The sequence below is a fragment of the Lissotriton vulgaris genome, chromosome 11, assembly GCF_964263255.1.
Source record: "Lissotriton vulgaris chromosome 11, aLisVul1.2, whole genome shotgun sequence".
NCBI classification, from domain to species: Eukaryota; Metazoa; Chordata; class Amphibia; order Caudata; family Salamandridae; genus Lissotriton; species Lissotriton vulgaris.
Window position 1 is genome coordinate 1,108,502,148 of NC_141699.1, and position 23,869 is coordinate 1,108,526,016.

Sequence of the window (23,869 nt, forward strand, 5' to 3'; positions counted from 1 at the left end):
GAGTTGCCTCGGGCTTGTGGCACCCTGGAAGGCGGAGGTCCGCGATCTGGAGTGGAGGATGCTGACCGCAGTGAATTCCGGAGAGGCCTCTGCTTGGCTGGGATGGGCAGCAATCTATTCTGATGGCAAGGAACAAGTCGGAGGACTGGTGAAATAGATTGGCGGCCCTTGAAGTAAGGGCAGCCGGACGGGGAGGCCAGCCAGCTACATACAGGGGCCCTCCGAGTGCCTGGAGAGCTACGGCAAAGGGACCAGAACTAGCAGAGGAGACAGATGAGCTGGGGACCCTGTTTGTGTGGCTGGTGCTGAGGCTGCGGCATCAGAAAGAACCTGGGGGGAAGCTGCCTGAGTGCAGAACTTCCGCTGCTTGCTGGGCCTCCTAAGCCCGGCGTCCCAATGAGACAAGGGGGATGTAGACCTGACCCTGAGTGTGGTGACCCCTGGGGCAAATAGGAGAATCTGGCGCAGACTGGTGATCTCATCCTGGGGTTGGGTGGGGGCCCACATTGTCTGCATTGCCTTGGCCATACCCCCAGGAGTTTCCGAGTAGACCAATGGCTGAGCTGTTTGCCTGCTGTGGTCACACCCGTAGTCTGTGGGGGCCCTAAATGACTGCAACAACAGGGGACATCCAGATGGCCACCTGCCCATAGCAGTAGGACACAACATCACTGGAGTGGTGATTGGAGCAAGCACACTCTGCAATTCATCAGAGGAGGTGCATCTGGTGAGTTCCTGGAACACTCGGCTCCCTTTGAGGGTCAGTGATGGTAAAAGAGAAGGGAACCCGGGTTGCCCCGGCCAAATAATCCTGAATTATGCTCAGCCCATATCTCCGAGCCCCGGGGCACAAAAGTTAACTATAACTGACCATGGCGAAGAGAAGCAGTGGACTGTGGAGACAGCCCCCTCTCTGGTAGATGTTCTGGCAGCAATCCAAACTATGCAGGACGACATGGTCCATAAGATTGACTCTTTTATCATGGAGGTCAAGTTGATGCAATGTAACTTATGTAAAGTATCAGACCAGGTAACCACTACTGAGCAAAACGCACATACTTTGCAAACTGAGTTTTGCACACTTCTAGACACTGCCGTTGACCTCCAGAATCGAGTAGTGCGTTAGATGATCGGGTGGAGGATTCTGAATGGAGTTTGCGTAGGAATAATCAATGTTTTGTAGGTTTCCCTCATAAAGCGGAAGGACCTTCAGCCGAGTTATTTCTGGAAGACTGGATTACAACCGTGTTGGCCTCCAAAAGGCTTTCAAAAATCTTTAGCACAGAGCGCTCTTGCCTCCGCCTAAGACTCGAACACCGCCAAGAGCAATTATTGCCCGGCTTTTCATTTTCTGGGATGCTATCCTGCAGGCTATCCACTTGCTGTTCAAAGGGAACCCAAATTCAAGCTACAATGACTACATGCAGCGAGTTCAGGACCAGCAGAAAACTTTTCTTGAGGTAAAAAGATGTCTCAGAGACCTTACTCTCAAATACAGCCTCCTCTTTCCAACTAAACTACGAGTTGAAAGCCATGGAAAAGCATTGTTATTTTTCTTGGACAAGGAGGCGAGTGACTGGCTGGACTCCCGAGGACATCCGGGTCCCTGTTTGGTGCCCTCAACGGAGTCCTTCCAATCATCGATGTCGGTCAGATCCGCCCGAGATCGGAAGCATCTAAATCAGTGGAAATCCTGTGGTAAGATTGGGAGCCCGGGGTGCATCCGAGTCTGTCCTGATGGGACGTTGCAGGCCAGGGAGGCTGTGCTTGATTCGGATGGGTCATCTCAAGATCAACTGATAAACTGGGGCTTGAATGATGATATCATCATTTAAGGCTTGGAACATTCGCAGCAAAATACAGACTTACTCGGTTGGGTCAGATAAGTGAAATCATATGTCTTCGCGATAATATGGGGAAGCGTTGGAGATGTTATGTGGGGGGAATGCTTGTACAAGGTACTGTATGCAGGGTTTATTCCTCCAGCATGTAGTTGAGCAATGTCGAAGTGGGACTTAATCCTCCAGAGGTGGTGGGGCGATGAGGTCCCCTTGTGTCCTGAGGACCTGAGGACTGTAGTGGACTTCATCCCTGAAGCTGCAGTGCGCAAGGAGGTGTGTTTGCAGAGTGGTGTAAAAAGGGTGTCTGGCCTCTGACCACTCTCAGCAATCTAGCTGTGGGGAGCTTACTAGCAATAAAAGGAGGGCTAGTTGGCCCCCAGGGACCCTCAGGAGGCAGAGGGGCTTCATCCCCAACCAAAAGCACATCAGGAGGTGCATTTGCAGAGTGGTGGAGAAAGGGGGTGGGCCTGTGTGCATTTAACAAACCTTAGAAATTCACTGAAATAAAACACAGGTTTCAAGGACATTATAGTTAGGAATTAGCATTTAAAAAACCTTAGATATTCACTTGAAAATCCACAGGTTTCAGGGACGTTATAGTTAGGCTGAAGAGAAATTCAGCTGGTATAGTTAGCTGAGCTAACTATAACTCGCACCCCTGCTTGCGTGGTGAGGAGAGAGATCCTTGACCCTTCCAGGTAGGTCGCTCCCCCTCTGCACAGCACCGCCTGTGCTCGTTCTCTCCCTCGCTGCTCCCGAGTCTCTCTGCCCGGTTTCCCTTCTGCTCCCCTCGCTGCCCCGTGTCTCTCTGCCGGGTTTTCCTTCTGCCCCCCTTGCGGCTCCCGTGTCTCTCTGCCCGTTTTTGCCTTCTGTTGCTTAGCTGCCCCTGCATTTCTGTGACCTTTCTGCCTTCTGTGCCACTCGTTTCCCCCCGTTTTTTGTGACCTTTCTGCCCTTTCTTGTGATCTTTTGCCCTCTGTGCTACTCGTTTCCCCCTGTTTTCTGTAACCTTTTTGCCCTTCCTGTGACCTTTTTGCCTTCTGTGCCACTCGTTTCCCCCTGTATTCTTGTGACCTTCTTGCCCTTTTTGTGACCTTTCTGCCCTCTGTGCCACTCGTTTCCCCCTCAATTGTTGTGCCCTTTTGTTTTCTGTTTCCTTCGTCGCCCCTCACCACCCCTGCAACTGCGTCCCCTGCAGCTCCGCCCCCTGACTGCCCATTCACTGCCCCGCCTCCCAGCTGCTCCTCACTCCTACCTCCCCACACATGCCGGCCGCTGCGCGGTCGTGCCGCTGGCACGCGGCAAGCCCGTCTGCGCCCCCCCACGCCTGGACCGTGCCCAATGCCCAAGGCCAGGGACTCTGGCCTCCGCACTCGCCACCACTACGATACCAGCACTCCGCACGCTCTCAACCCCGGACGGACCCACAACTGCTTCAAGGCTGCCCCGAAACGCACACACGGTCCTTTCACCTGCCGGAACTGCAGCTACACCAGCCACAGAGCCGACAAACCACCCGCCAAGAAAGACCTCAACCACCTCCGATGCATACTACTGAACACCCGCTCCACACACAAACACGCCGTCGAGCTCTGGGACCTGCTCAAAACAACCTCCCTAGACGTTGCCTTCCTGACAGAGACCTGGTTGAACAACTCCTCCGCACCCAACATCGCCATAGGCATCCCAGAAGGCTACAAGGTCACCCGCAGAGACCGCACCAACGGAATCAGAGGAGGAATCGCCATCGTCCACAAGAACAGCAACAGGGTCTCGACTAGCACAGACGACGCGCTCAGCACCGCCGAAAACATGCATTTCCAGATCCACACAGACCCCAACTCCACCCTCAAAGGCACCCTCATCTACCGACCACCCGGACCCCGCCCCCAGTTCAGCGACTCCATCGCCGACTTCATCAGCACGCACGCCCTGACCTCCACCGACTACATCCTCCTCGGAGACCTGAACTTTCACCTTGAGAACAACAACAACAACAACTCCACAACCCTGATCAATAACCTCGCCAACATCGGACTGAGACAACTCGTCACAACGCCCACCCACTCCGCCAGCCACATGCTCGACCCTGTCTTCTCCTCAAGCCCGCACGTCCCCGTCAGCCACACCACCGAACTCCTCTGGACCGACCACCGCTGCATCCACTTCACCTTCCAGAAACCCACCACACACCACCGCACCCAACAGATCCCCCGCCGCTGCTGGAGCAAAATCACCGGAGACCAACTATATGCAAACCTTGCTCTCAGGCCACCCACCGAACCCTTCAACACCGACGTCGCTGCCCACAACCTCAGATGCTGGATCGAGGACTGCGCCAACACCCTCGCCTCGCCCCGCTGAAGAAACCCCCCCACAGAGACAGCAGCAAGAGGGCCAGCTGGTTCACCCCAGAACTCCTAGATTCCAAGCAAGCCTGCCGGAAACTAGAGAAGAAATGGCACAGTGAACATACTTCGGACAGCCACGCAGCACACAAGGACGCAACCACCACCACCTCATCAGGGCTGTCAAGAAGAGCTCCTTCAAAGACCGCATGTGATAGCAGACTTCCACGACAGCTTCAACACCCAGACAGCCCCAACAGACAGCAACACAACAGACCCTCCGCACACCATCGACCACATCCCCTTGCTAGCCTGGACCAGCGTGAGCGTCGATGACACCATCAAGACCATGAGCACAATCCACTCCGGCTCACCATCAGACTCATTCCCGCACCACGTCTTCAACAAAGCAAGCAGTTCCATCGCAAACTCACCTACGCAAAATCATCAATCTCTCCCTTGAGACCGCGACCTTCCCAGAGAGCTGGGAACACGCCGAGATCAACGCCCTACTCATAAAACCCAAGGGAGACCCAAGAGACCTCAAGAACTTCCGACCCATCTCTCTGCTCCCCTTCCGGGCCAAGGTCATCGAGAAAATTGTTAACAGACAGCTAACCCGATACCTCAAAGAGAACTGAATCCTGGACCCTTCCCAGTCAAGGTTCCGCAGCAACCACAGCACCGAGACTGCCCTCATTGCAGCCACAGACGACATCAGGACCCTGCTAGACAATGGGGAGACTGCAGCACTCATCCTCCTAGACCTTTCCGCCGCCTTCGACACCGTCTGCCACCGCACACTGCGCGCACGCCTCCACGCTGCAGGGATCCGAGACAAGGCCCTGGAATGGACCACCTCCTTCCTCTCTGGCAGAACCCAGAGCGTCCGCCTCCCCCTTTCTGTTCCGAAGCCTCCGAGATCATCTGCGGCGTACCTCAAGGATCCTCCCTCAGCCCGACACTGTTCAACATTTACATGGCCCCGCTCGCACACGTCGCCCGACAGCACAACCTCAATATAATCTCCTACGCCAATGACACTCAACTGATCATCTCCCTCACCAAGGACCCTATCACCGCCAAAGCCAACCTCCATGAAGGAATGAAGGCCGTTGCCGACTGGATGAAGATCAGCTGTCTGAAGCTGAACTCGGACAAGACGGAGGTCCTCATCCTTAGCTCCAACCCGTCAGCCTGGGACGACTCCTGGTGGTCAACGGCACTGGGGGCAGCCCCGACCCCCACCGACCACGCACGCAACCTAGGAATCATCCTTGACTCAACGTTCTCAATGACCAAGCAAGTCAATGCCATCTCCTCCTCCTGCTTCAACACCCTCCGCATGCTCCACAAGATATACAGATGGATCCCGACAGAAACAAGAAAGACAGTCACCCAGGCCCTCGTCAGCAGCAGACTCGACTACGGAAACGCCCTCTACGCGGGAGCCCCGACCAAGCTCATCAATCGACTACAACGCATCGAAAACGCCTCGGCACAACTGATCCTCGATGTACCACAACACAGCCACATCACCCCCCACCTGAGAAACCTACACTGGCTCCCCGTCAACAAGAGGATATCCTTCAAGCTCCTCACCCACGCACACAAGGCACTCCACAAGACTGGCCCAGCCTACCTCAACAGATGGCTCTCCTTCTACACCCCCAACGGCCCGCTACGCTCCGCCGACCTCTCGCTCGCCACCGTCCCGCGCATCCGAAGAACAACCACCGGCGGGAGATCCTTCTCCCACCTCGCCGCCAAGACAGGAACACCCTCCCACTGAGCCACTCACACATAGCTCAGTAGAAAAGGTTTTATACACTAAAACAGGTAGTTTCATATTGACAGGAGGACTTAAACAATGAGTCATAAATATAGTCACAACTATTATGTATCTAACAGCAATGGAGGTACTTCACATAAGCACTCATCTAATCAGTCAGTTGCTACTATGACATTAATCAAATCACTCACACACTGTCTATGCACTGATTCATTTATCTAAGCACTATATATGCACTCTTGCAATCACGCAGGCACTAATTATGTAGTCATTGAACCATGCAGGTAGTACCAATGCATTCATCCAATCAGCCAGGCACTAACCATCCACTTATACAATCACCAAGGCTGTACCTATGTAGTCATTCAAACACCCATGCACTTCTCAAAACACCCACTTCCAACCTATGCCCTCATTGAAATACTGAGGAACAACCCATGCACTCATCCAATTAACCCCTTTGTGCAGGGGTAATTCCCCCACAGTGCTCAGCTCGTCATGACTCACAGTGGAGCTGTGCTCATGATGACCCCGTCCACTGATTAATCTCCCGCACAGGCGGGGAATTTACCGTGCTTTGGCGGACCGCGGCAGTTATGACGAGCTCAGCTCGTCATGAGCACAGCTCCGCTGTGACTCACGATAAGCTGAGCTCTTCATGAGCATGGAAGGAGTTTAGCAGGCAGTACTATTAGAGTGAATCTATCATCCATCTAGTACCTATGCACTCATTCAATCACTGAGGCAATACTGTTGCACTAATACAATCACCAGAGTAGTACTATTGGTTTCATGCAATCACTCAAACTTCAACAATGGACTCATGCACTCATCTAATCAGCCAGGCACTACTGATGCACTATTTGAATACTCAGGCTCTACCCATGTACTTATCTAAACACCCAGGCACTACCTCTTCACTCAGCCAAAAACACATCAGCAACAGCCATGTACTCATCAAATCACTGAAACACTACTCATGCCCTCATCCAATCTGCCAGGTGCTAAGTATGCACTTAAACAATCACATATGCACTATCCATGCAGTATATAAATCACCTGTATACTATGTATACACTCCTGCAATCATGAAGGCACTAAAGAGGCACTTATTTAATCCTCCAACCACTATCAATGCATTTATTGAATTATTGAGGCATTAGTGATGCACTTTTCTAATTATTCAGGCACTACTCATCCTAACACCCAGATAGTAGTGATATATTCATGCAAACAAGCAAGGAGTACCTATGCAGATATGGAAGGACCCATGGAGTTCTCACATACTCAGGGAATCATCCAGGCACTACCTGTATCCTCAGGTAATCACCTAGGCACTATATATGCACTCATTCAATCATCCAAGGAGTGTTCATGTATTCAACCCTAAGCAAATGTATTTATAAGTTTTAGTGAGGAATAAGTTCTGTTTTTGAACCATCTGGTGAAATATGTATGTAACCTGTCACACAGTCTTTGCAAGTACTAGGAAGAATTAGTGAGCAATATGCTCTGATAGGGATTAATTAGCACATTTTTCATATGCACCGTTACGCAAAATTTAAATGTGATACATTTATGTAGAAAAGTACTGAGGGCCAGATGTACGACTCTTTTTTGCAGCCGCAATGGGAGATGCATGTACAAATGCTATTTTGCGAGTTTACTGACTCGCAAAATAGCATTTGTGACTCCATTTATTAGGAAGGAGCGTCCCTTTCTAATAGCGAGTCACCATGCCATGTACAATTGTTTTGCGACTGCATTTGTGGCTGCAAAATACTCTCAGTTTACCACCTACTTCAAGTAGGTGGTAAAACACTCCCAAGTGGGAAGGGGTTCCCAGGGGACCCCTTCTTCTTTGTGAGTATGTGAGAAAATATTTCTAAGAGCAGGCAGTGGTAACAGGGACCACTGCCTGCCCTTAAAAAAATGAAACAGAAAAGTTTCATTTTTCTTTTTAAATGCATCCCGGTTTCCTTTAAGGAAAATGAGCTGCAAAAAAAAAAGACTACTTTATTTAAAAGCAGTCACAGACATGGTGGTCTGCTGACCCCAGCAGTTCACCATCCCTGGGAGTGCTAGCCATTCCTAATGGGGTTGCAAATTGCGCCTGCCTCCTTAATATAAATGAGGCATGCAATTTGCAACCCCATTAGAAATTGAAAAGAGTGTCTGAGACACTGTTGTACATCCCAATTTGCGAGTCGCAAATTGCGAGTCGCAAATGTGACACAATTTGAGAGTCTGGCGTGAGATACTAAATCCACCGGTGGCATAGTGATAGAGAGGCACACAAATATGTCTTCTGTGGTGTTTTCAGATTTACAGTATTGTGACACTGTATGTACTTTTAAACTTTAGTTGATGTTCATTTTAAAATTTACTGCAGAAGGGATAAACTGTCCTGTCACCATGTATAAGTGAGAACTGAGATATGGTGCAGTTGTGTTGTAGGAAAGGGTGATATAATGTTAAAAGCTAACTAATAAATAACGTTTTGTATTTTGCTTTGGGTTCGGTATATTGAACTAAGTGCATGTAGTTATGTAGCTAGTCTTATCTGTAGATTTAAAACGGCAACATAACAAAAAAACTGTTTTTGGATTATATGTAATTCAGTAGTAAAGTTTTTGGTACGTTGGCTAGAGTAAAAATTTAAATATATATTTTTTTACAGAACAATATAAACATAACTAAAGACAATTAGAATGCCTACAAAAGTTCAGGGGGAAAGCAACAGAAGCAACTACAGTATCTCTGCAGAAATGACACACAAAAGAATGACAAATGCAGAAAATGTGGTGAAAGAAAAAAAGCTACTGATATGAGGACAAAGTCATTTCTTAAAAATATTTCTGGACACCTGCAAAGATTTGAAAAGAATGTAAATAAAAAACAAACTATGAGAAACAATAAGAGTGGACAAAATCTATATTACAAGAACATGAAAAGACTGTAAAAAGATGGACACCTTAACCAGGAGACAGTAGGAGTTTGAGGAAATCAGAGCCAAGATGTGTCAAAGTAGAGTGGTTGTAAATGTATTGAGAAATATGAAGAAGTATAGAAGAAGGACTGGAACAAAAAGAACAAATTGAGGGAGTAGTTACTAAGGCCCTTGCTTTGAAGAGGACGCTTTTCCTTTTGATTATAAATAGAATTAAGACTCTTGGCAAAATAGTGTTGTACATAAGGAGACAAAACCAGAACAATAGATTTGTCAATAGAAGTAACTTTCGTACACTTTTTAGTGGAGAATGGATACATACTTCAAACTACAGAGCCTTTCTTTAACCTGTTGCGTGCTAATGACGAGCTGAGCTCGTCATGAGGCACGGTTGAGCTGTACTCATGACGAGCTGAGCTCGTCGCGGCCGTTGGAACGTTTGCATGCGGGGATAATTTCCCCGCTGTGCTGAACGTTCGAAAAACGGGTGTGGCCGTGACGAACTCAGCTCATCATGAATACAGCTCATCACCAGCACGGCGGCGTCGCGCGCGGCCCCCCTCCCTCCCGCACAGGAGGTGAAAAACCCCGTAGGGAAGGGGTTAATGAAGAAAGCTATCTCCAAGATACATTAGTTCATACTATTGATAAAAGAGGACTATGTTATGAAATGAAGAATGGCGCTCATATAGCGAAAGAGGTGATGGTATATAGTAATGTAGAACAAGTTATCGCAGAAGGGGTACGAGAAAGGTATAGTCAGGCCCTGTATATAATTGGTATTGTAGTAGTGTTTGACAGTAATCCATTGATATACTAAGAACATTTCTACATATCATTCTAAGGTGGAGTTTAAAATACAAAATAAGTATATTTCAGGGATTGGATGCTTGCGAGGTTAGAAAGCATACAAATTTGGAGAAACACTCCATACCTTGTTTATCAAAGATACTGTGGCAAAGCACCTTTTATGATTTCAACAATGAAACGTTTAGTTAGGAGGTTGTACTATGTGAAAATTCCTGCTTTATGATTAGAAGTAATGAATAGAGCACTTTTCTATGGTATTGTGGCAGAGGTAGAAAAGCTTTGTGATGATGTGCACTTTCAATCCTTTTGTCCAGAGCAGGACCCTACAGAAAATGAAGAGTTGATAACAGGAGGACTTGCAGAACAGGAAACAGGAATTATAGTTGATAGCTTTGAAGAAGAGATTACAAAATTTAACGCAGTGTGCTTTGAAAACCAGAGTATGTCAACACACTCACTACAAGATTGAAACACAGACTGTTGACTTGTTTGTAAACAGTGAAAAAGAAAATAATGATAATCGACAAATTTTTGCTGTGTACTTATTTGTAGAGGACCGCTTTGTCTTGTCCACACAGTAAGTTATATGTAAGTACTGTTACAATAAATTTGAGGACAATAAAATGCCAGCTAGAGCTGTGCATAACATGTCAATACTGGTTCCTATTCCAAAACCACTTCAAGGTTTTAAATGTTTATTAGTCAATTCTTATCCAAAGTATACATCCAATTCATATAGGATATGGATCCAGAGACAGGCAATTTAACACCAACAGAGCTCCATGTTTTCTCAAAGTGTTCAACAGGATACTCAAGAATTTTTAATGGCAATGCGACTACTAGAGGAAGAGGATGTGAATATGAATTAATTATTTTGTTATAAATGGAACAATAACTGTGAACATTGTAAGTTCACCTGTAGCACTGAAATTAATTTGGAACGATTCCTCTATTTGACGTTACCAGATTGTAAAGCTGTGGCCTTTAAAAATGTAACCAAAAACACCCATCAAGATATGATTAGAACTTAGGTGTGAGTTGCTATTACAAACGCATGGGAAATATGCCATAGTCATGCTAGATTGATGCAGAGTAGATGGTAGAAAACTAGAAACTGAAATTACAAACTTTGTAGCTGGACAAATCTCCATTTCAAAAAGAAGTTTCACAACTATAGCAAGCACAATATATTAAAGATGCCAAACAGGATGGATAGAGTGCAATGACATAGAGATGTAATTCAAATCAAGACTTTGTAAAAAACGAAACTACTTATATCTGCTATTTCTAGAACCAACGTTCGTAGGATAACTTAAGATAACCAAATGTGTTATTATGTTGAAATGTATATGGAAGATGTGTTTTAATGCCACTGGAGTCAAACTAGCCTGGCTAATGAGGGCTGAAAGCCCGAAACCGGTCCTAGGATGCTTGTTTCCAGTCCAGGGAGGACCTGGCCTGGCAGTTGGGGTTTGGACTGTTCCCATTGGCACAGGGTCAAGACTGATTTGCATATAGCTGGGTCCAAACTGGAATGGCATGGTGAGCAAAAAAAGGATGGATTTAGGCCTCTGTATGACATTGTTCTGCCTTCTGTCCATCCATTGTTCTTTTAAGTAAGAGTTCAAATACAGTCCTATTTTGTCCAAGAAACAAATAGATACACAAGCCCCTCTGCATATGAAACAAGTAATAGTTTAACCAAAATCATAACAGACAGATCCGTGAAGAACTAGAAGAAATGGGAGGAAGAAGACAAGTGTTAGAAAGTTATAAAAGACATGAAATCCTAAAAGAATGTATGATACAGCGGGGAAAGCTAGAGGTATACGATCCTGATCTTAGATGCAATAATTACATAGACATTCCCAGAACTCCCCAAGATGGGTGTGAAATAAGGCCAGCAATGTTAATAAATGGAGCCATTTATTCACAAGAGGGGTGGAGTCACAATCTCATATTTTCTTGCCCAGGAAGATTTATGTGGGAGGAGTGGCTTAGCGGTACACACACTAAAGGAAGTAAGCCTATTTGGAATGGATATGCATCTAGTTACATCCCTGTTAGCCCTACTCCTAAAAAAATTAAAGTAATTAAATTAACACATTTTTCTTTATGTTTTGAGGCCAATGGTACAGTTCCAGTGGGTTCAACCATAACTGCAGCACCACAAAAAAATCTAGGATCCTTACAACAAGGCACCTCTGGACTAATGGATTACTACTGGCAGTGTGGAGAAAACGCCTGTGCCCAACTTCCATCCAGATGGCAGGGCATCTGTTCCTTGGTGACCCTGCATACCCCAGTGCTAATAATTACAGGGTAGGATATCTCAGCATTGCAAAAACACCCAATGAGCAAAAGGATTACCCTTCTTCACCAAAAATGAACAAGAAGAGAAACTGAGTATTTCGGATAGAACATATGCAAAGATATACCACAGGACTTCAGACTTTTCAGTGAAAGCCAAGTGAATGCAGGAGGGTCAATACCCTTCTTCACCATGCAAATAAAAGTAAATGCAAAGTGATGCAGATCACAATGTGGGAACTTATAAAAATGATGAACGATACTGAAGACAGCTTCGATTCAATTAAAGAAGAAGTAAGAGCTATGAGAATGATTGTCACCCAAAATAGATATGTGATGGATTTGCTCACAGCTATTGATGGTGGAGTTTGTGCAAAAATAGGAACTACCTTTATTCTATGAAATGATGCCAAAAAGGGCTCTCTAACCAAAGCCATACAGACTTTACACGAATTACAACAGACTATGCATGAAGAAGGAGTTGTCCCAGATGAATGGTTCTCAAACTGGTTTAGTTGGCTTCCAAATTGGGTATCTGGACAGTTTAAATACTAACTTCCAATAATTGTGGTGCTGATTGTTATGTGTTGTATCTTCCAATTAATATTACACTGCTGTAAAGATGAAGTCACAACATTGGGAAAAGGAATGTATGTTAGGTCAAGGATGAAAGAAGATAACACAACCTCTGAGATAGTTAAAGAATCAACTAAAGGGGGGAAATGTTAGTAAAAAAAGTATTGGTATAGACATTGAGGAGGGGTGCCCAAAGAACACGCCACTGAAAAAGCTCACCAGTACAGAAATGTACATGATTAGGCAGCAGTATGTACCCAATGTTTCAAGTTAATAAATTATAGTACACAAGCTCAGAGAGAAATTAGCTGCAACCTTTGATACATACAGACAGCAGGTAGAAATCAATATTACAAACAAATCAGAAGTCTTTGGTACATCAAACAAACCAGTATTGACAGTTCTTCCAGAGAATGATTGTGCGAGGAGGTGTTACAGTGGAGTGATGCAAGTAAAACAATCAGCTTTGAGGTCAATTTAGTAGGGAAAGTTAAAACACAGGAATGAACAAAATATGTTGCAACAAGAACAAGATCACACATTCTGTTTATGCTGAGGTTGTAGAAATAGACACATAGTCAATTTGCACAAATCAAAAAACAAGCAGTCAGATCATGCATTCTGCTTGAGCTAAGGGTTTAGGACACACAGATTGTACAAACCAAATAACATGTAGTCAGATAGTACATAAACACGTAGTCAGGAAGGAGGGAGTGATTGTATCAATGAATGTAGGAGGATGAAAGGCTTGGCTTTAGTTGTGTTATGTTGCTCAAATAGGGCCATTGTCAGTCACATGATTAGTATGTATGATTCAGCAAAATACTCTATATGAAGGGCTACCTGCTGCTGCAAATTTGAGAGTTGGTTGGCAATCCTACCTGGGTTCATCACTCTCCCAGCCACTGTAAATTAAAACCTTTATACTTTATCACTTACTCTTGCCTGTTTATCTACTTCAATTAAGGTCTAACCAACAACCTCTACACACCGCACAATATACTAAAGATGTCAAATAGGATGGACAGAGTGCAAAGACATAGAGATGTTATTCAAATCAAGACTATGTTAAAAGATATCAAACTTATATCTGCTTATTCTAGAATCGCAGTTCTTAGGATAATTTACAATAACAAAACGTGTTATTTTGTTGAAATGTACATGAATGATGTGTTTATGAGACATTATTTGGCCTATTAGGGTAATTGTGTACAGCACACTGTTAGAAATGAAAGACTGTTTTTAACTGAAGGAAATTAATTTAGAAAACATTGCAGAACTACATTTTGTTACTACAGATAAACATTAATGGAGGTACTATAATACCAGCAGTATTAAGTTGCATCTAAGAAGTCTCCTTTCCACTTCATCATTATAACTTGTTTTTGTTTCATAATATTCAAAATGAAATCCTAATACATGTTTCTTTGTTTACAATTTTTCACAGTGCTTGAACTGTTGCAATAAAATAAGAATTCAAATAAAAACACAATCGTTTTTCACATCCGGAAAATCAGATCCACAGACTGCTTTCAGATGTTATGATGGCATTATAGTTGATGCAGAAGGTAGCAAAATGCTTTATTTCGGGTGACATTTCAATGCATCTTCTCTGCACGCCAGCTGGAACTTTGTTGTCAGGAGAAGAGGATGGAGGTCTGGAGGCTGATGGTCCCTCTCCTTTTTTTTCTGTGGAATTTTAAGTTGCTTCTTGTGGTATCTTTTCAAGTGGTACAACATACTTGTTATACCACATGAATTTTTTTGTTGCTGTGCCATGTGATAATGTTTTGTCACATATGCTACACTTCACCAATGTAGATGTAAAAATATGTAAACCAATGAAAGTTCCTTGTTCAGTAGTTATGTTCTATTTGTGAGTACTGATGTTGAAAGTTATTTTTTACAACTGTTGTTTTTTACAAATGTGTTGTTAAAATAAAGTTAAACCATTATGTTACTAAACAGCTAGACTCAAACTTTCTGTAAAATATGCCTATATATGTGTTTTACACTTTGTCATTCGTATTCATGACTTCTGACATCATTGTGACCTCTTGTGTTGCTGTGAAGAAGAAAATTACATTTTTCTTACTAAATAGCTACACTGAAACTTTATGTAAAATGTGTCCATATATGTGTTTTACACTTTGTCAAAAACACCCAGTATTTGCAGTGTATCCTTGGTAACTGCACTCATAGAACCACACAGGAACTGCCAATGCACTCATACAGTCACCCGGGTATTACTGATGCACTTACATAATTATCTAGATATTAGACACTCACTCAAAGACACATACATTCACTCACACACCCAGCCACCGACCTATACAGCTACTCACAGACCAACTCTCAAAGTTTTCAGGTTACAGTTCGGAAATAAAATGATAAAAACCTTTGAAATTCACTGAAAAAAACAAAGGTTCCAGGGACGTTATGGATAGGAAATAACATTTAAAAACCCTTAGAAATTCACTAAAAAAAACAAAGGATAGAAGGACATTATAGTTATGAAATAGAATTTAAAATACTTTAGAAATTCACTGACAATCCAAAGTTACACGGGCGTTATAGTTAGGGTTACATTTAACTCATTCAAAACCAGAGAAATTCAGCAGTTATAGTTAGCTGAGCTAACTATAATTTGGGCGCCAGCAATGCACTGCTTATGCCCTCACATGTTACACCACTTATGACATGGTCAGTGACATCACTGATGATATCTCAGATGGTATCACTGATGACATCATCCACTGAATCTCTGCCGCCCCCAATCACAATCCGAATATAACCATTAATACACCCGCACCAAATTCCACACTACCATTGCCAAAACCATTGACACACCCATACTAGTACTTACACACCCACTCAAAGATTAATAGGTCTATACACACATTAACTCACTCACTCATACAACTACTCATACACCCACTCATTCACTAATACAGCCACTGACATATTCACTCATACACCCATACAGCCAATCATACACTGTCAATTACTCAAAGAGGTACTCAGACACCTACTCACTCACCCATACAGTCAATCACATAGCCACATTCTTACCCATACAAATACACACACATACTCACTCATACAGATACTAACATATACTCACTCACATACACAGTCACTGGCCCAAGCACACACTCACCCATACAGCCACTATCGCAATCCCTCACTCACACATACAGTCACTCAAATACTCCTACACTCAACTATACTGCCTATCACATATGTAGTTACTCACCCAAATACAACTGACACATGTACTTTGTCACTGACACAACCATACACTACTCATTCACCCATACAGTCCCTGACAGATGCACTCACTCATCCTTACAGGTAGTCACCCCCTCACTCACCCACACAAACACTCAGACACTTATATAGGTACTCAGATGACCAATCACTCACCCATATAGCAACTCACATACCCATTCAGCAAAATACACATCTTCTTACATACTGATACAGACATTCACACAACTAATCACTCACCCATGTATTTACTGAGACACCTAATCACTCACTTATACAGTCAGTCACTCAACCGCTGAATCATTCATACAGGCACTCATACGCTCACTGAGTCACCATTACACCTTGGTATATATATTCAACATTCATAATCTGTTTAAAAACAGTCATAGTCACTTGATGTTGTCATGAGTGATGTCAATTGAGATGTCATCAGTGAGGTAATCAATGATGTCACTGTCCATGTTGTGAGAAGTTGGCCTGGTATATGATGTCCACAATTCTTGTGAGACACCTTGCACCAGTCCAAACAACCCTTATTGACGGTAGGTTGTAAAGTCAACCTTTTAGAAAGCTATCCTAGTGGTAGCAGTGGAGAGCAGCCTTCAGGCTAAGACTTAGAAGATAGTTAAGCAAGTTGTTTTACCATTTATAATCTCTTGAGTACCAAATGAAAGCACACCACACAAGGTATATATCAAATATATATGTATTTAATCTAAACACAACCCCTCTGCACTCTTTATGAGGTCAGAGGTAAAAGTACAATACAAGGAACTTAATTAGCATATGATAAGTTGGACAGTATACGTTATGCCCTAGGGGTCTCACAAACCATATACTAAAATAGTGGCATAAGAACCACGTGTGGAATAGAAAGCAGGCCTGGGGCCTGTGGAATCGCTGGGGCTACTCAGAACAACCAAAGGTTAGGAAGTAGGAGGCCCATGGGAGATGCGTGCAGTGTCTAAACACAGCCGGGGGTTATCATTGACTTTCTATGGGAAATGAACAAGTTACAATTTTAAAGATTAAGGGCACAAGGAGGTGAACTGCAATAGAACCCTTTTAGACTAGGACACTTGGAGAGTCAATACCCACGGGAGCACCGGAGTACTCGTGTTACCTCACCCAGGGAAGCCGGGTGCATAGGTTTCTTTTCGTGTCGGGTTTTGTTGTCGATTCCAATAGAGAGCTGCAAAGAAATGCTGCAGGCGACCAGAGGAAAAGTGTCCGGGTGGATCCAAGGGTGGATCGATGATCTGAAGAACCTGAAAGCAGAAGGGACAGAGTCTGGGTCAGTTGCCAGTGACCAGGATGGCAATGGGAAGCTGCCAGCCAACGTCGGGTTATTTCAGGTGAAAGAAGTGAAGCTGTCTCTTCAGCCACATGGTCCAGGAGGTGTTGACGACAACCAGGAGCTGGATTCAAGCTGTACCATGAAGGATTTAGTTAACTGCGGTGTCGGTATCAGGATTGGACCCAACAAGCCTTGGTAATCGCAATCCATGCAGGATGTCAAGATTGGCTTCAGTTCAGACCAGCAAGGTCTGAGGAACTTCTCCCTTCGCAGGGACGTTGGAGCAAGCCTGGAGCAACCAGGAAAGCAAAGTAAATCAAAGGTTTGTCTTCTTGTGGGCTCACTAGCCAACGGACTAGGAGCCGCAAAGATGCATCGAGATAAAATGCACAAAGTGTGCCCACGGGAAAGTCGTGGAGTTTGGGCCTCTGAGCTTCGGTGCAAAAGGTGCTCAGGGCTGGGGCTTCAAGCACCCCAATGCACAACTTCAGGATACCTCGTGAAGTAGGTGCAGCTTGCAAAATGCAGGAGGTCTAGGAGTTCCGGTCCCACGTCTCTCGTGTCAGCTACGGGACTCAGTTTTGCTGGGAGCTTGGGTCAGCTTCAGAGATGTCTGGAAGTCCGTGTCCTGTTTTGCAGATTCTTCAGGATCTGGTGGGAGCCTCGGAAATGCAGACTGGCAAAGATGTAGTTGGTGCCTGTTTGAACCGGGTGGTCACTCCTGGACCACAAGGGAGATTTCTTCCGTCTTCCAGTCGATATGGAATGTCGAAGGTCCAAGATATATGTAGCAGAGTTTCGTCCAGGGTGATCTGAAGTCCTAGTGACTGAGGATCTATCTTTATAGTAAAAGTAGGAGATGGACTAACTCTATGGTCCCACCTATGGGAGGACCTGGGGAGAAGGTGGTTACACCCTTTCCCCTTTGTCCAGTTTTGCGCCAGAGCTGGGGCAGAGTGCCCCAGCAACCAGTTTGAACTGGGAAATGCATGGAGCACCTTGTGTGCCCCAGGCAGTGTTATGTTATGTTATACGTAATTTATAACACGCTCGATTATTTACAAGTGTCCTGGCGCGGAGAGAGCTACAGGCAGGGAGCAGAAAACAGTTAAGTGGTCTGATTAAAAAGATGCGTTTTGAGTAGTTTCTTAAAAATGTGGAAGTCCTGAGTGCGGCGCAGCAGTACCAGAAGATTATTCCAAAGGATGGCAACCTTGACTGAAAGTGACTGACCCCCCATCTTGGATCGGCGGAATCGAGGAGTAATCATCAGACGTGAGAGGCAGAGCGTAAGGAGCGGTGGGGGATGTAAAAAGCCACACGCTTCTTGATATAGGAGGGGCCTGAGTCATGCCAGGCTCTGTGGGCCAGAGTAAGGGCCTTAAATTGCACCCGCTGGTCCACAGGAAGCCAGTGGAGCTTGCGCAGATGAAACCTTGCGCTAGATCTCTTGGAGATATTAATAACTGAATGCAACCCACCCTGCCCCAATACACTAAAGCCTGTCTGGGGAGGTGCCAGCACCTCCCTGGACTGGAAACCTATTGTCCAGGCCTCCCCTGCTGGAGTTTCGTCCAGCAGCAGGTGGGCAGACTCATGTCTGTGGCAGCAGCATCTTTTTTGTGATGCCAGGGCTCTGTTTCACTTTAACCAGGTAAACCAGTAACTACATGTCTTCTCTCTCTTAAAGGGTGGGATGCTACCCCCACCGCCAGGACTGGTGGTGGGGGGGTAGTATTCCAAAGTGTTGACAACTCACATGACATGTTTTGATATTTTTTTTTTTTTGTAAGACGTTTATTAGTATTCAAAAGTGCAGTACATATAGCAAAGCCTACAACCCTGCGGGCCGGCTGCAAAAGAGCGGTAGATCGTGAGGGTGAAGGTCTGCAGGGGAGGGTGTGCTGTTGCGCCCCACTTGTCTCTGGCATGTAAGATTTCAGGTATTAGGGTCACATTACTTTCGTTCAGCAAATAAACAGTCCCATAAGTGACGTCTTATTTTACAATTTTTCTAGAACTAAACCATGAATTCAGCAAACTAAACAGAACAGTTCGTATCGGCGTGTCCCAATGTTCCTTTCGCGGCTGCGCCACGTCGTGTCTGTCCTGCTTGCACAGTGTTAAAAGAAGACCCCTCTAGACAGTGTGGTGTACACTGATAATGCGTCAGTACATTAGGGGGTCAGTGGTGCGCATGCGCAAATGATCGCGGACCTGAAGTGGGACAGCTCCTGTGGGCCGTGGTGTCTCGCCGGTCGCCGGCCTGGCTAGCGGCGTGTGTAACACATGACATGTTTTGATAAAGCCAAACCAAAGTTAGCATTAACCGCAAGGATTATAATGCATATAATACATTTACATTTACATTTACTTAAGAGTATATGGTATGGCTATATCATAGAACAGCTATAAGGAGATGGTTCAGAAAGCTGCAGAGGGGCTCAGCTCATGCTAGGGCACCCTCTCACACAACACCAAGCACTCTGCCTCCAGGATTGTCAAGGCCTGTAATAGGAGTGACTTACAGGTTAATATCTGACTGTATATCTATATGGGTATAGGAATACTATATCCCAGTAAGGGGTGATTACACCACCTTACCCAGGCTGCAGGTGCAGACCTGTGGTGTCAGTTTGGAAGGCTAACCAGGGGAGACATAATACATGCTGCAGCCCCTGGTAGGCCTAGGGTGCACCTATGCCCTGGGTACCTAGGGTACACTATACAGGGACTCACAAGGGTGACTCAGTAACCAATCTGGTATGTACCTAAAGTACATGGTATTAATTTAGAGAGAGTACAGCTAGGCTCTGGGCCTGATTGGCAGGGCCACAGCCAGTCTAAAGTCGAAAAAACAGTGAAGCTCAACAAAAAGTGTGGGTAACCATAGGAAGCAGACCCTACTCTCCTACACATGCCATCAGTGATGTCACTGTTCATGTCATGAGTAATGTAATATGTGAGGTCATAAGCAGAGCATTGCAGGGACGTGAGTTATAGTTAGCTCAGCTAATGAAAATTGCTGAATTTCTCTCGTTTTGTACGAGTGAAATGTCAACTTAACTGTAATGTCCCTTTAATCTTTGTATTTTTCAGTGAATATATACATATATATATACATATATAGATATATATATATATATATATATATATATATATATATATATCTATTATATATAATTGTGTGCACTTGTTTTGCAAATGTTCCATACATTTTATTTTGCCCCTGTCAATAGCTAAAAATAAATTCTTAAAAAGTACATATTTTTTTGCTTGGTCACAAGTAGTCACCAGAAGTACCACAGCAGCTTTGATACAGAGGCAGTTATTATGAAATTGAAAATAAGAGCAGACCTTGTTATCACCTTTCAATCAGACGGGTGGTGTACATGTTGGGCAGCAAGCGCAGTCTTTCCCAGAGCAGTTTTCAATTCCCTTTTCCATCCAAGAAATGTCTGACTTTTCTTATGTTTTTTGGGTACAGCGAAAGAGCTTCAAGTGGCCTGTGGGCATCCAATGCTCTGTCTCTTTTTTAACAGGTTGTTAATGATGCATATTGCACTCTCTTGCGTCTAATATGCACTAAAATATATATGACACCATGTTCAGGAATTAAGCTGCACCTTATCCAATATACACCCAACCTGAGACTGTAAATCTACAGGCATAACTATAAAAGGGACCTAGAAGAAAGTGGGTCGTTGGGGGTGAAGGATGTGGGTCCTTCACAAGAAACTAGTCCGCAATCTTCTGTCTTCTGAGAACCAAGCAATCTGTTGTGTCACGTGACTCTCTCAGGGTAGAAAGGCAGAGCAGTCCAAGGCTTACTCAGGGGAGGTGGTGCCCGCTTGTACCCCAGTCTTAAGGCACATGTATGCTTAATTTCTGTCTAATTACCCTTTTGTGTGAGAGGGCCTTTAATCTTCCAGCAGACCAGCAGAGTAATCAATGTGACCCAGTAGTGTGAGTCAAAGGCTCAAATATATAGGAGCCTGTTCAGAGAAAAATCAATCTTGAAGTTCAGATCTGAATTCAGTCTCATGACTTACCATAATACTGGTGCGTCATCTTAGTCCCTCAATCTAACTGTGGTGAAACTGCAGTTTGGGGAAGATTTCAAGATTTTACCAATAGTGTATAACACAGCAAAGCACTATAACTCAACAATGATCCATGAAGGGTTCCTTCTGGTAGAGCTTACTTGTGCACAGTTTATTGCCTGAGTAGGAGGGTGGTCTTAAACACAGCCCCACACATGTGCACACAAGTGTGTGAATGAGTTTACATTCAACCAGCCTAGAGAATATTACCATAGCGGCAATGGGCCGTATCATAAGAAAAGTCACACTTGTAGTTAGCAATCCATATTCCATTTGTACAGAGCTAATCGTGACTGAGCCTTTGGTAGTGAGACTCATTCATAGCAAAAGTCCATAAACCAGGGTGTCCAAAAAGTGAATAATCCCGTGGGGATAAATAGGAAGCACTCATTTCTCATAGTACTCTTTCTTTTGGACCCAAAACTCATTAAGAGTAATTCTTAGAAGGATGATATTTGGAATTCTGCATATGTAACCTTCTCTTATATGATCAAACTATGGTAGAATGACGTGGACTAATAAGGTCATGTTTGTTTCTGCAGGTTCGATTCATTCAGGTACAGAAGATTCGGTATGTTTGGGACAGCTCGGAGAACCGGTTCACGAAAATTGGGTATGGTTCATTTTCTCTACACAAACAAGTGATGAACTGTATGTCTCCAGCCATAAGTTGATATTTGGGAGTGGGGGAAGTTCAAGCATCCTATCGCCTCTGGCATCTTAGACCTGTTAGAGCCTGGCATAGACTTGAGTCAGAGTCCCCGCTCCTGCAATGGCAAGTCACACAACTCCCAGGAAAAACACAAAAGTTCCACCATCTTCAACACCTATTAAAGACAATCCTTCTGTGCCATCCAGATAAAGCCTGCTAAAGTAATCCATCTTAAAGATAAACCTACCTGTATTACATCTGTTTATAAACCAAAAGATCCTCTTTTCCTCTTTGGTAGACCCATTGGATATTTCTCTGGCTGCCCATAACCAGAGCATACCATGTTTTGCTCTTCCGTCACTTCAGAAGACTGTGTTTGTCATTTCTCCTTGCTGTCTTCAGTCAGTGCATGCCACAAGTGGCTCTTCTATTCGGTGGTCGCTGGCAAGCAAAGTCTCAAATATGCCTGGCCCTTCCAACATTTGATGACAAAGGGACAAATGGCATTTGAAGCTTGTGGTTATGATACAACCTTAACTTCCATCTGACCCCAACTCCCGTTCTTATCCCTCTTACTTCCTTATTGCCTCTTCACCTAGACTAATGCATTCCTCTTATAGACACTACAAAATTTCACCACAGCCAAGTACTGCATCTACCTAATAACAGAATAATTCTCAGGTTAAATGACAGATTGTCTGCCATAATGTCTCTGTTCCACTCAACTAGTACTCCAGGTTACTGCTGGTGGCTCTGCACTGCCTTCGGGGCTAGGATTGAGTCACTCCTGTGTTGACTCCATGTGTGGTTTCCTGGTAGTCTGGCCCTGCCACCAGGGGCTAGGATCATTCACTCCTGTGTTGACTCCGTGTGTGGTTTCCTGGTAGTCTGGTACTGCCACCAGGGGCTAGGATCATTCACTCCTGTGTTGACTCCGTGTGTGGTTTCCTGGTAGTCTGGCACTGCCACCAGTGGCTAAGATGGCACTCCTGTGTTGACTCCATGTGTGGTTTCCTGGTAGTCTGGCACTGCCTGCAGGACGAGGATTTTGCCTCTCCTGGGTTTACTCCACAATTTACTTCCTAGTGGCACATCCCTGTTCCCTGAAGCTTGCATTCTGTTACAGCTAGGAATACTCTATGTTGTACTTACGAGTGACGTAGCACTGCCCAAGGGCCCAGGATTCTGGTGTTCCTGTGTTAGATTCATGTAGTTTTTCCTGGGTGGATAGAGTTGCCCCAGCGGCTAGGATTCTATTGCTCCTGGGTTGGCTCCTTATTGTACATCATGGTAGCTCACCACTGCTACCAGGGGATGGGATTAAGTTAGTTCTGGGTGACCGTATATACCATTGCATTGGTACTTATGTTGCCAGATAGTTGGTATATGCTTTCATGGCCACTTGCATATTCACTACACAGCAAGATGTGCAGATTGCCTACGTGGCGTGTAGCACAATCTCTTCAGGACATATTGAATAACAGATTGCATGATATTATTGAGTTGCAAATTTCATGGCAAATTTGTAACAAATAAAATGACAAATATGTGACAGACTGAAGTATACAAAAAAGTAATGGGTGGAATGCTTGAATTAATCTCAGCTGATGGTAGTTACTCTGGCTAACACCCCAGTCCTTCTGTGTTTTGCACATCATGCCACCTCAGTTTACACCCAGCCATATGAATCTCAGTCTTGACCCTGCTCCATTAGGAACAGTTAAGCCTGAACTGCCAGGTCAGGTCCTCCCAGAACCAGAATACACGCAACCCAAGACCGGTATTGCCATGGATAAGGCTCTTCAGTCAGGCGGGACATGAAACCTTGATAATTGCTATATTTTACAACCCCAACAGGAGGGCCAATTTCATGGCTTGCACCAGGGCCCATGACATGCTTGCTGGTCTGCTGCTGAA

General features: G+C 44.8%; 1 protein-coding gene across 2 annotated transcripts in view; it reads left to right on the forward strand.

Moving 5' to 3' along the window:
- Window positions 1–23,869, forward strand: part of LOC147684253 (putative cation-transporting ATPase 13A4) — a 296,688-nt gene that overhangs the window by 75,668 nt on the left and 197,151 nt on the right. For both annotated transcript variants that reach the window (XM_086944650.1, XM_086944651.1), the window contains exon 4: window positions 21,843–21,913. In XM_086944650.1, the coding sequence (XP_086800776.1) occupies window positions 21,843–21,913 (71 nt within the window). The remainder of the gene's footprint in view (window positions 1–21,842; window positions 21,914–23,869) is intronic.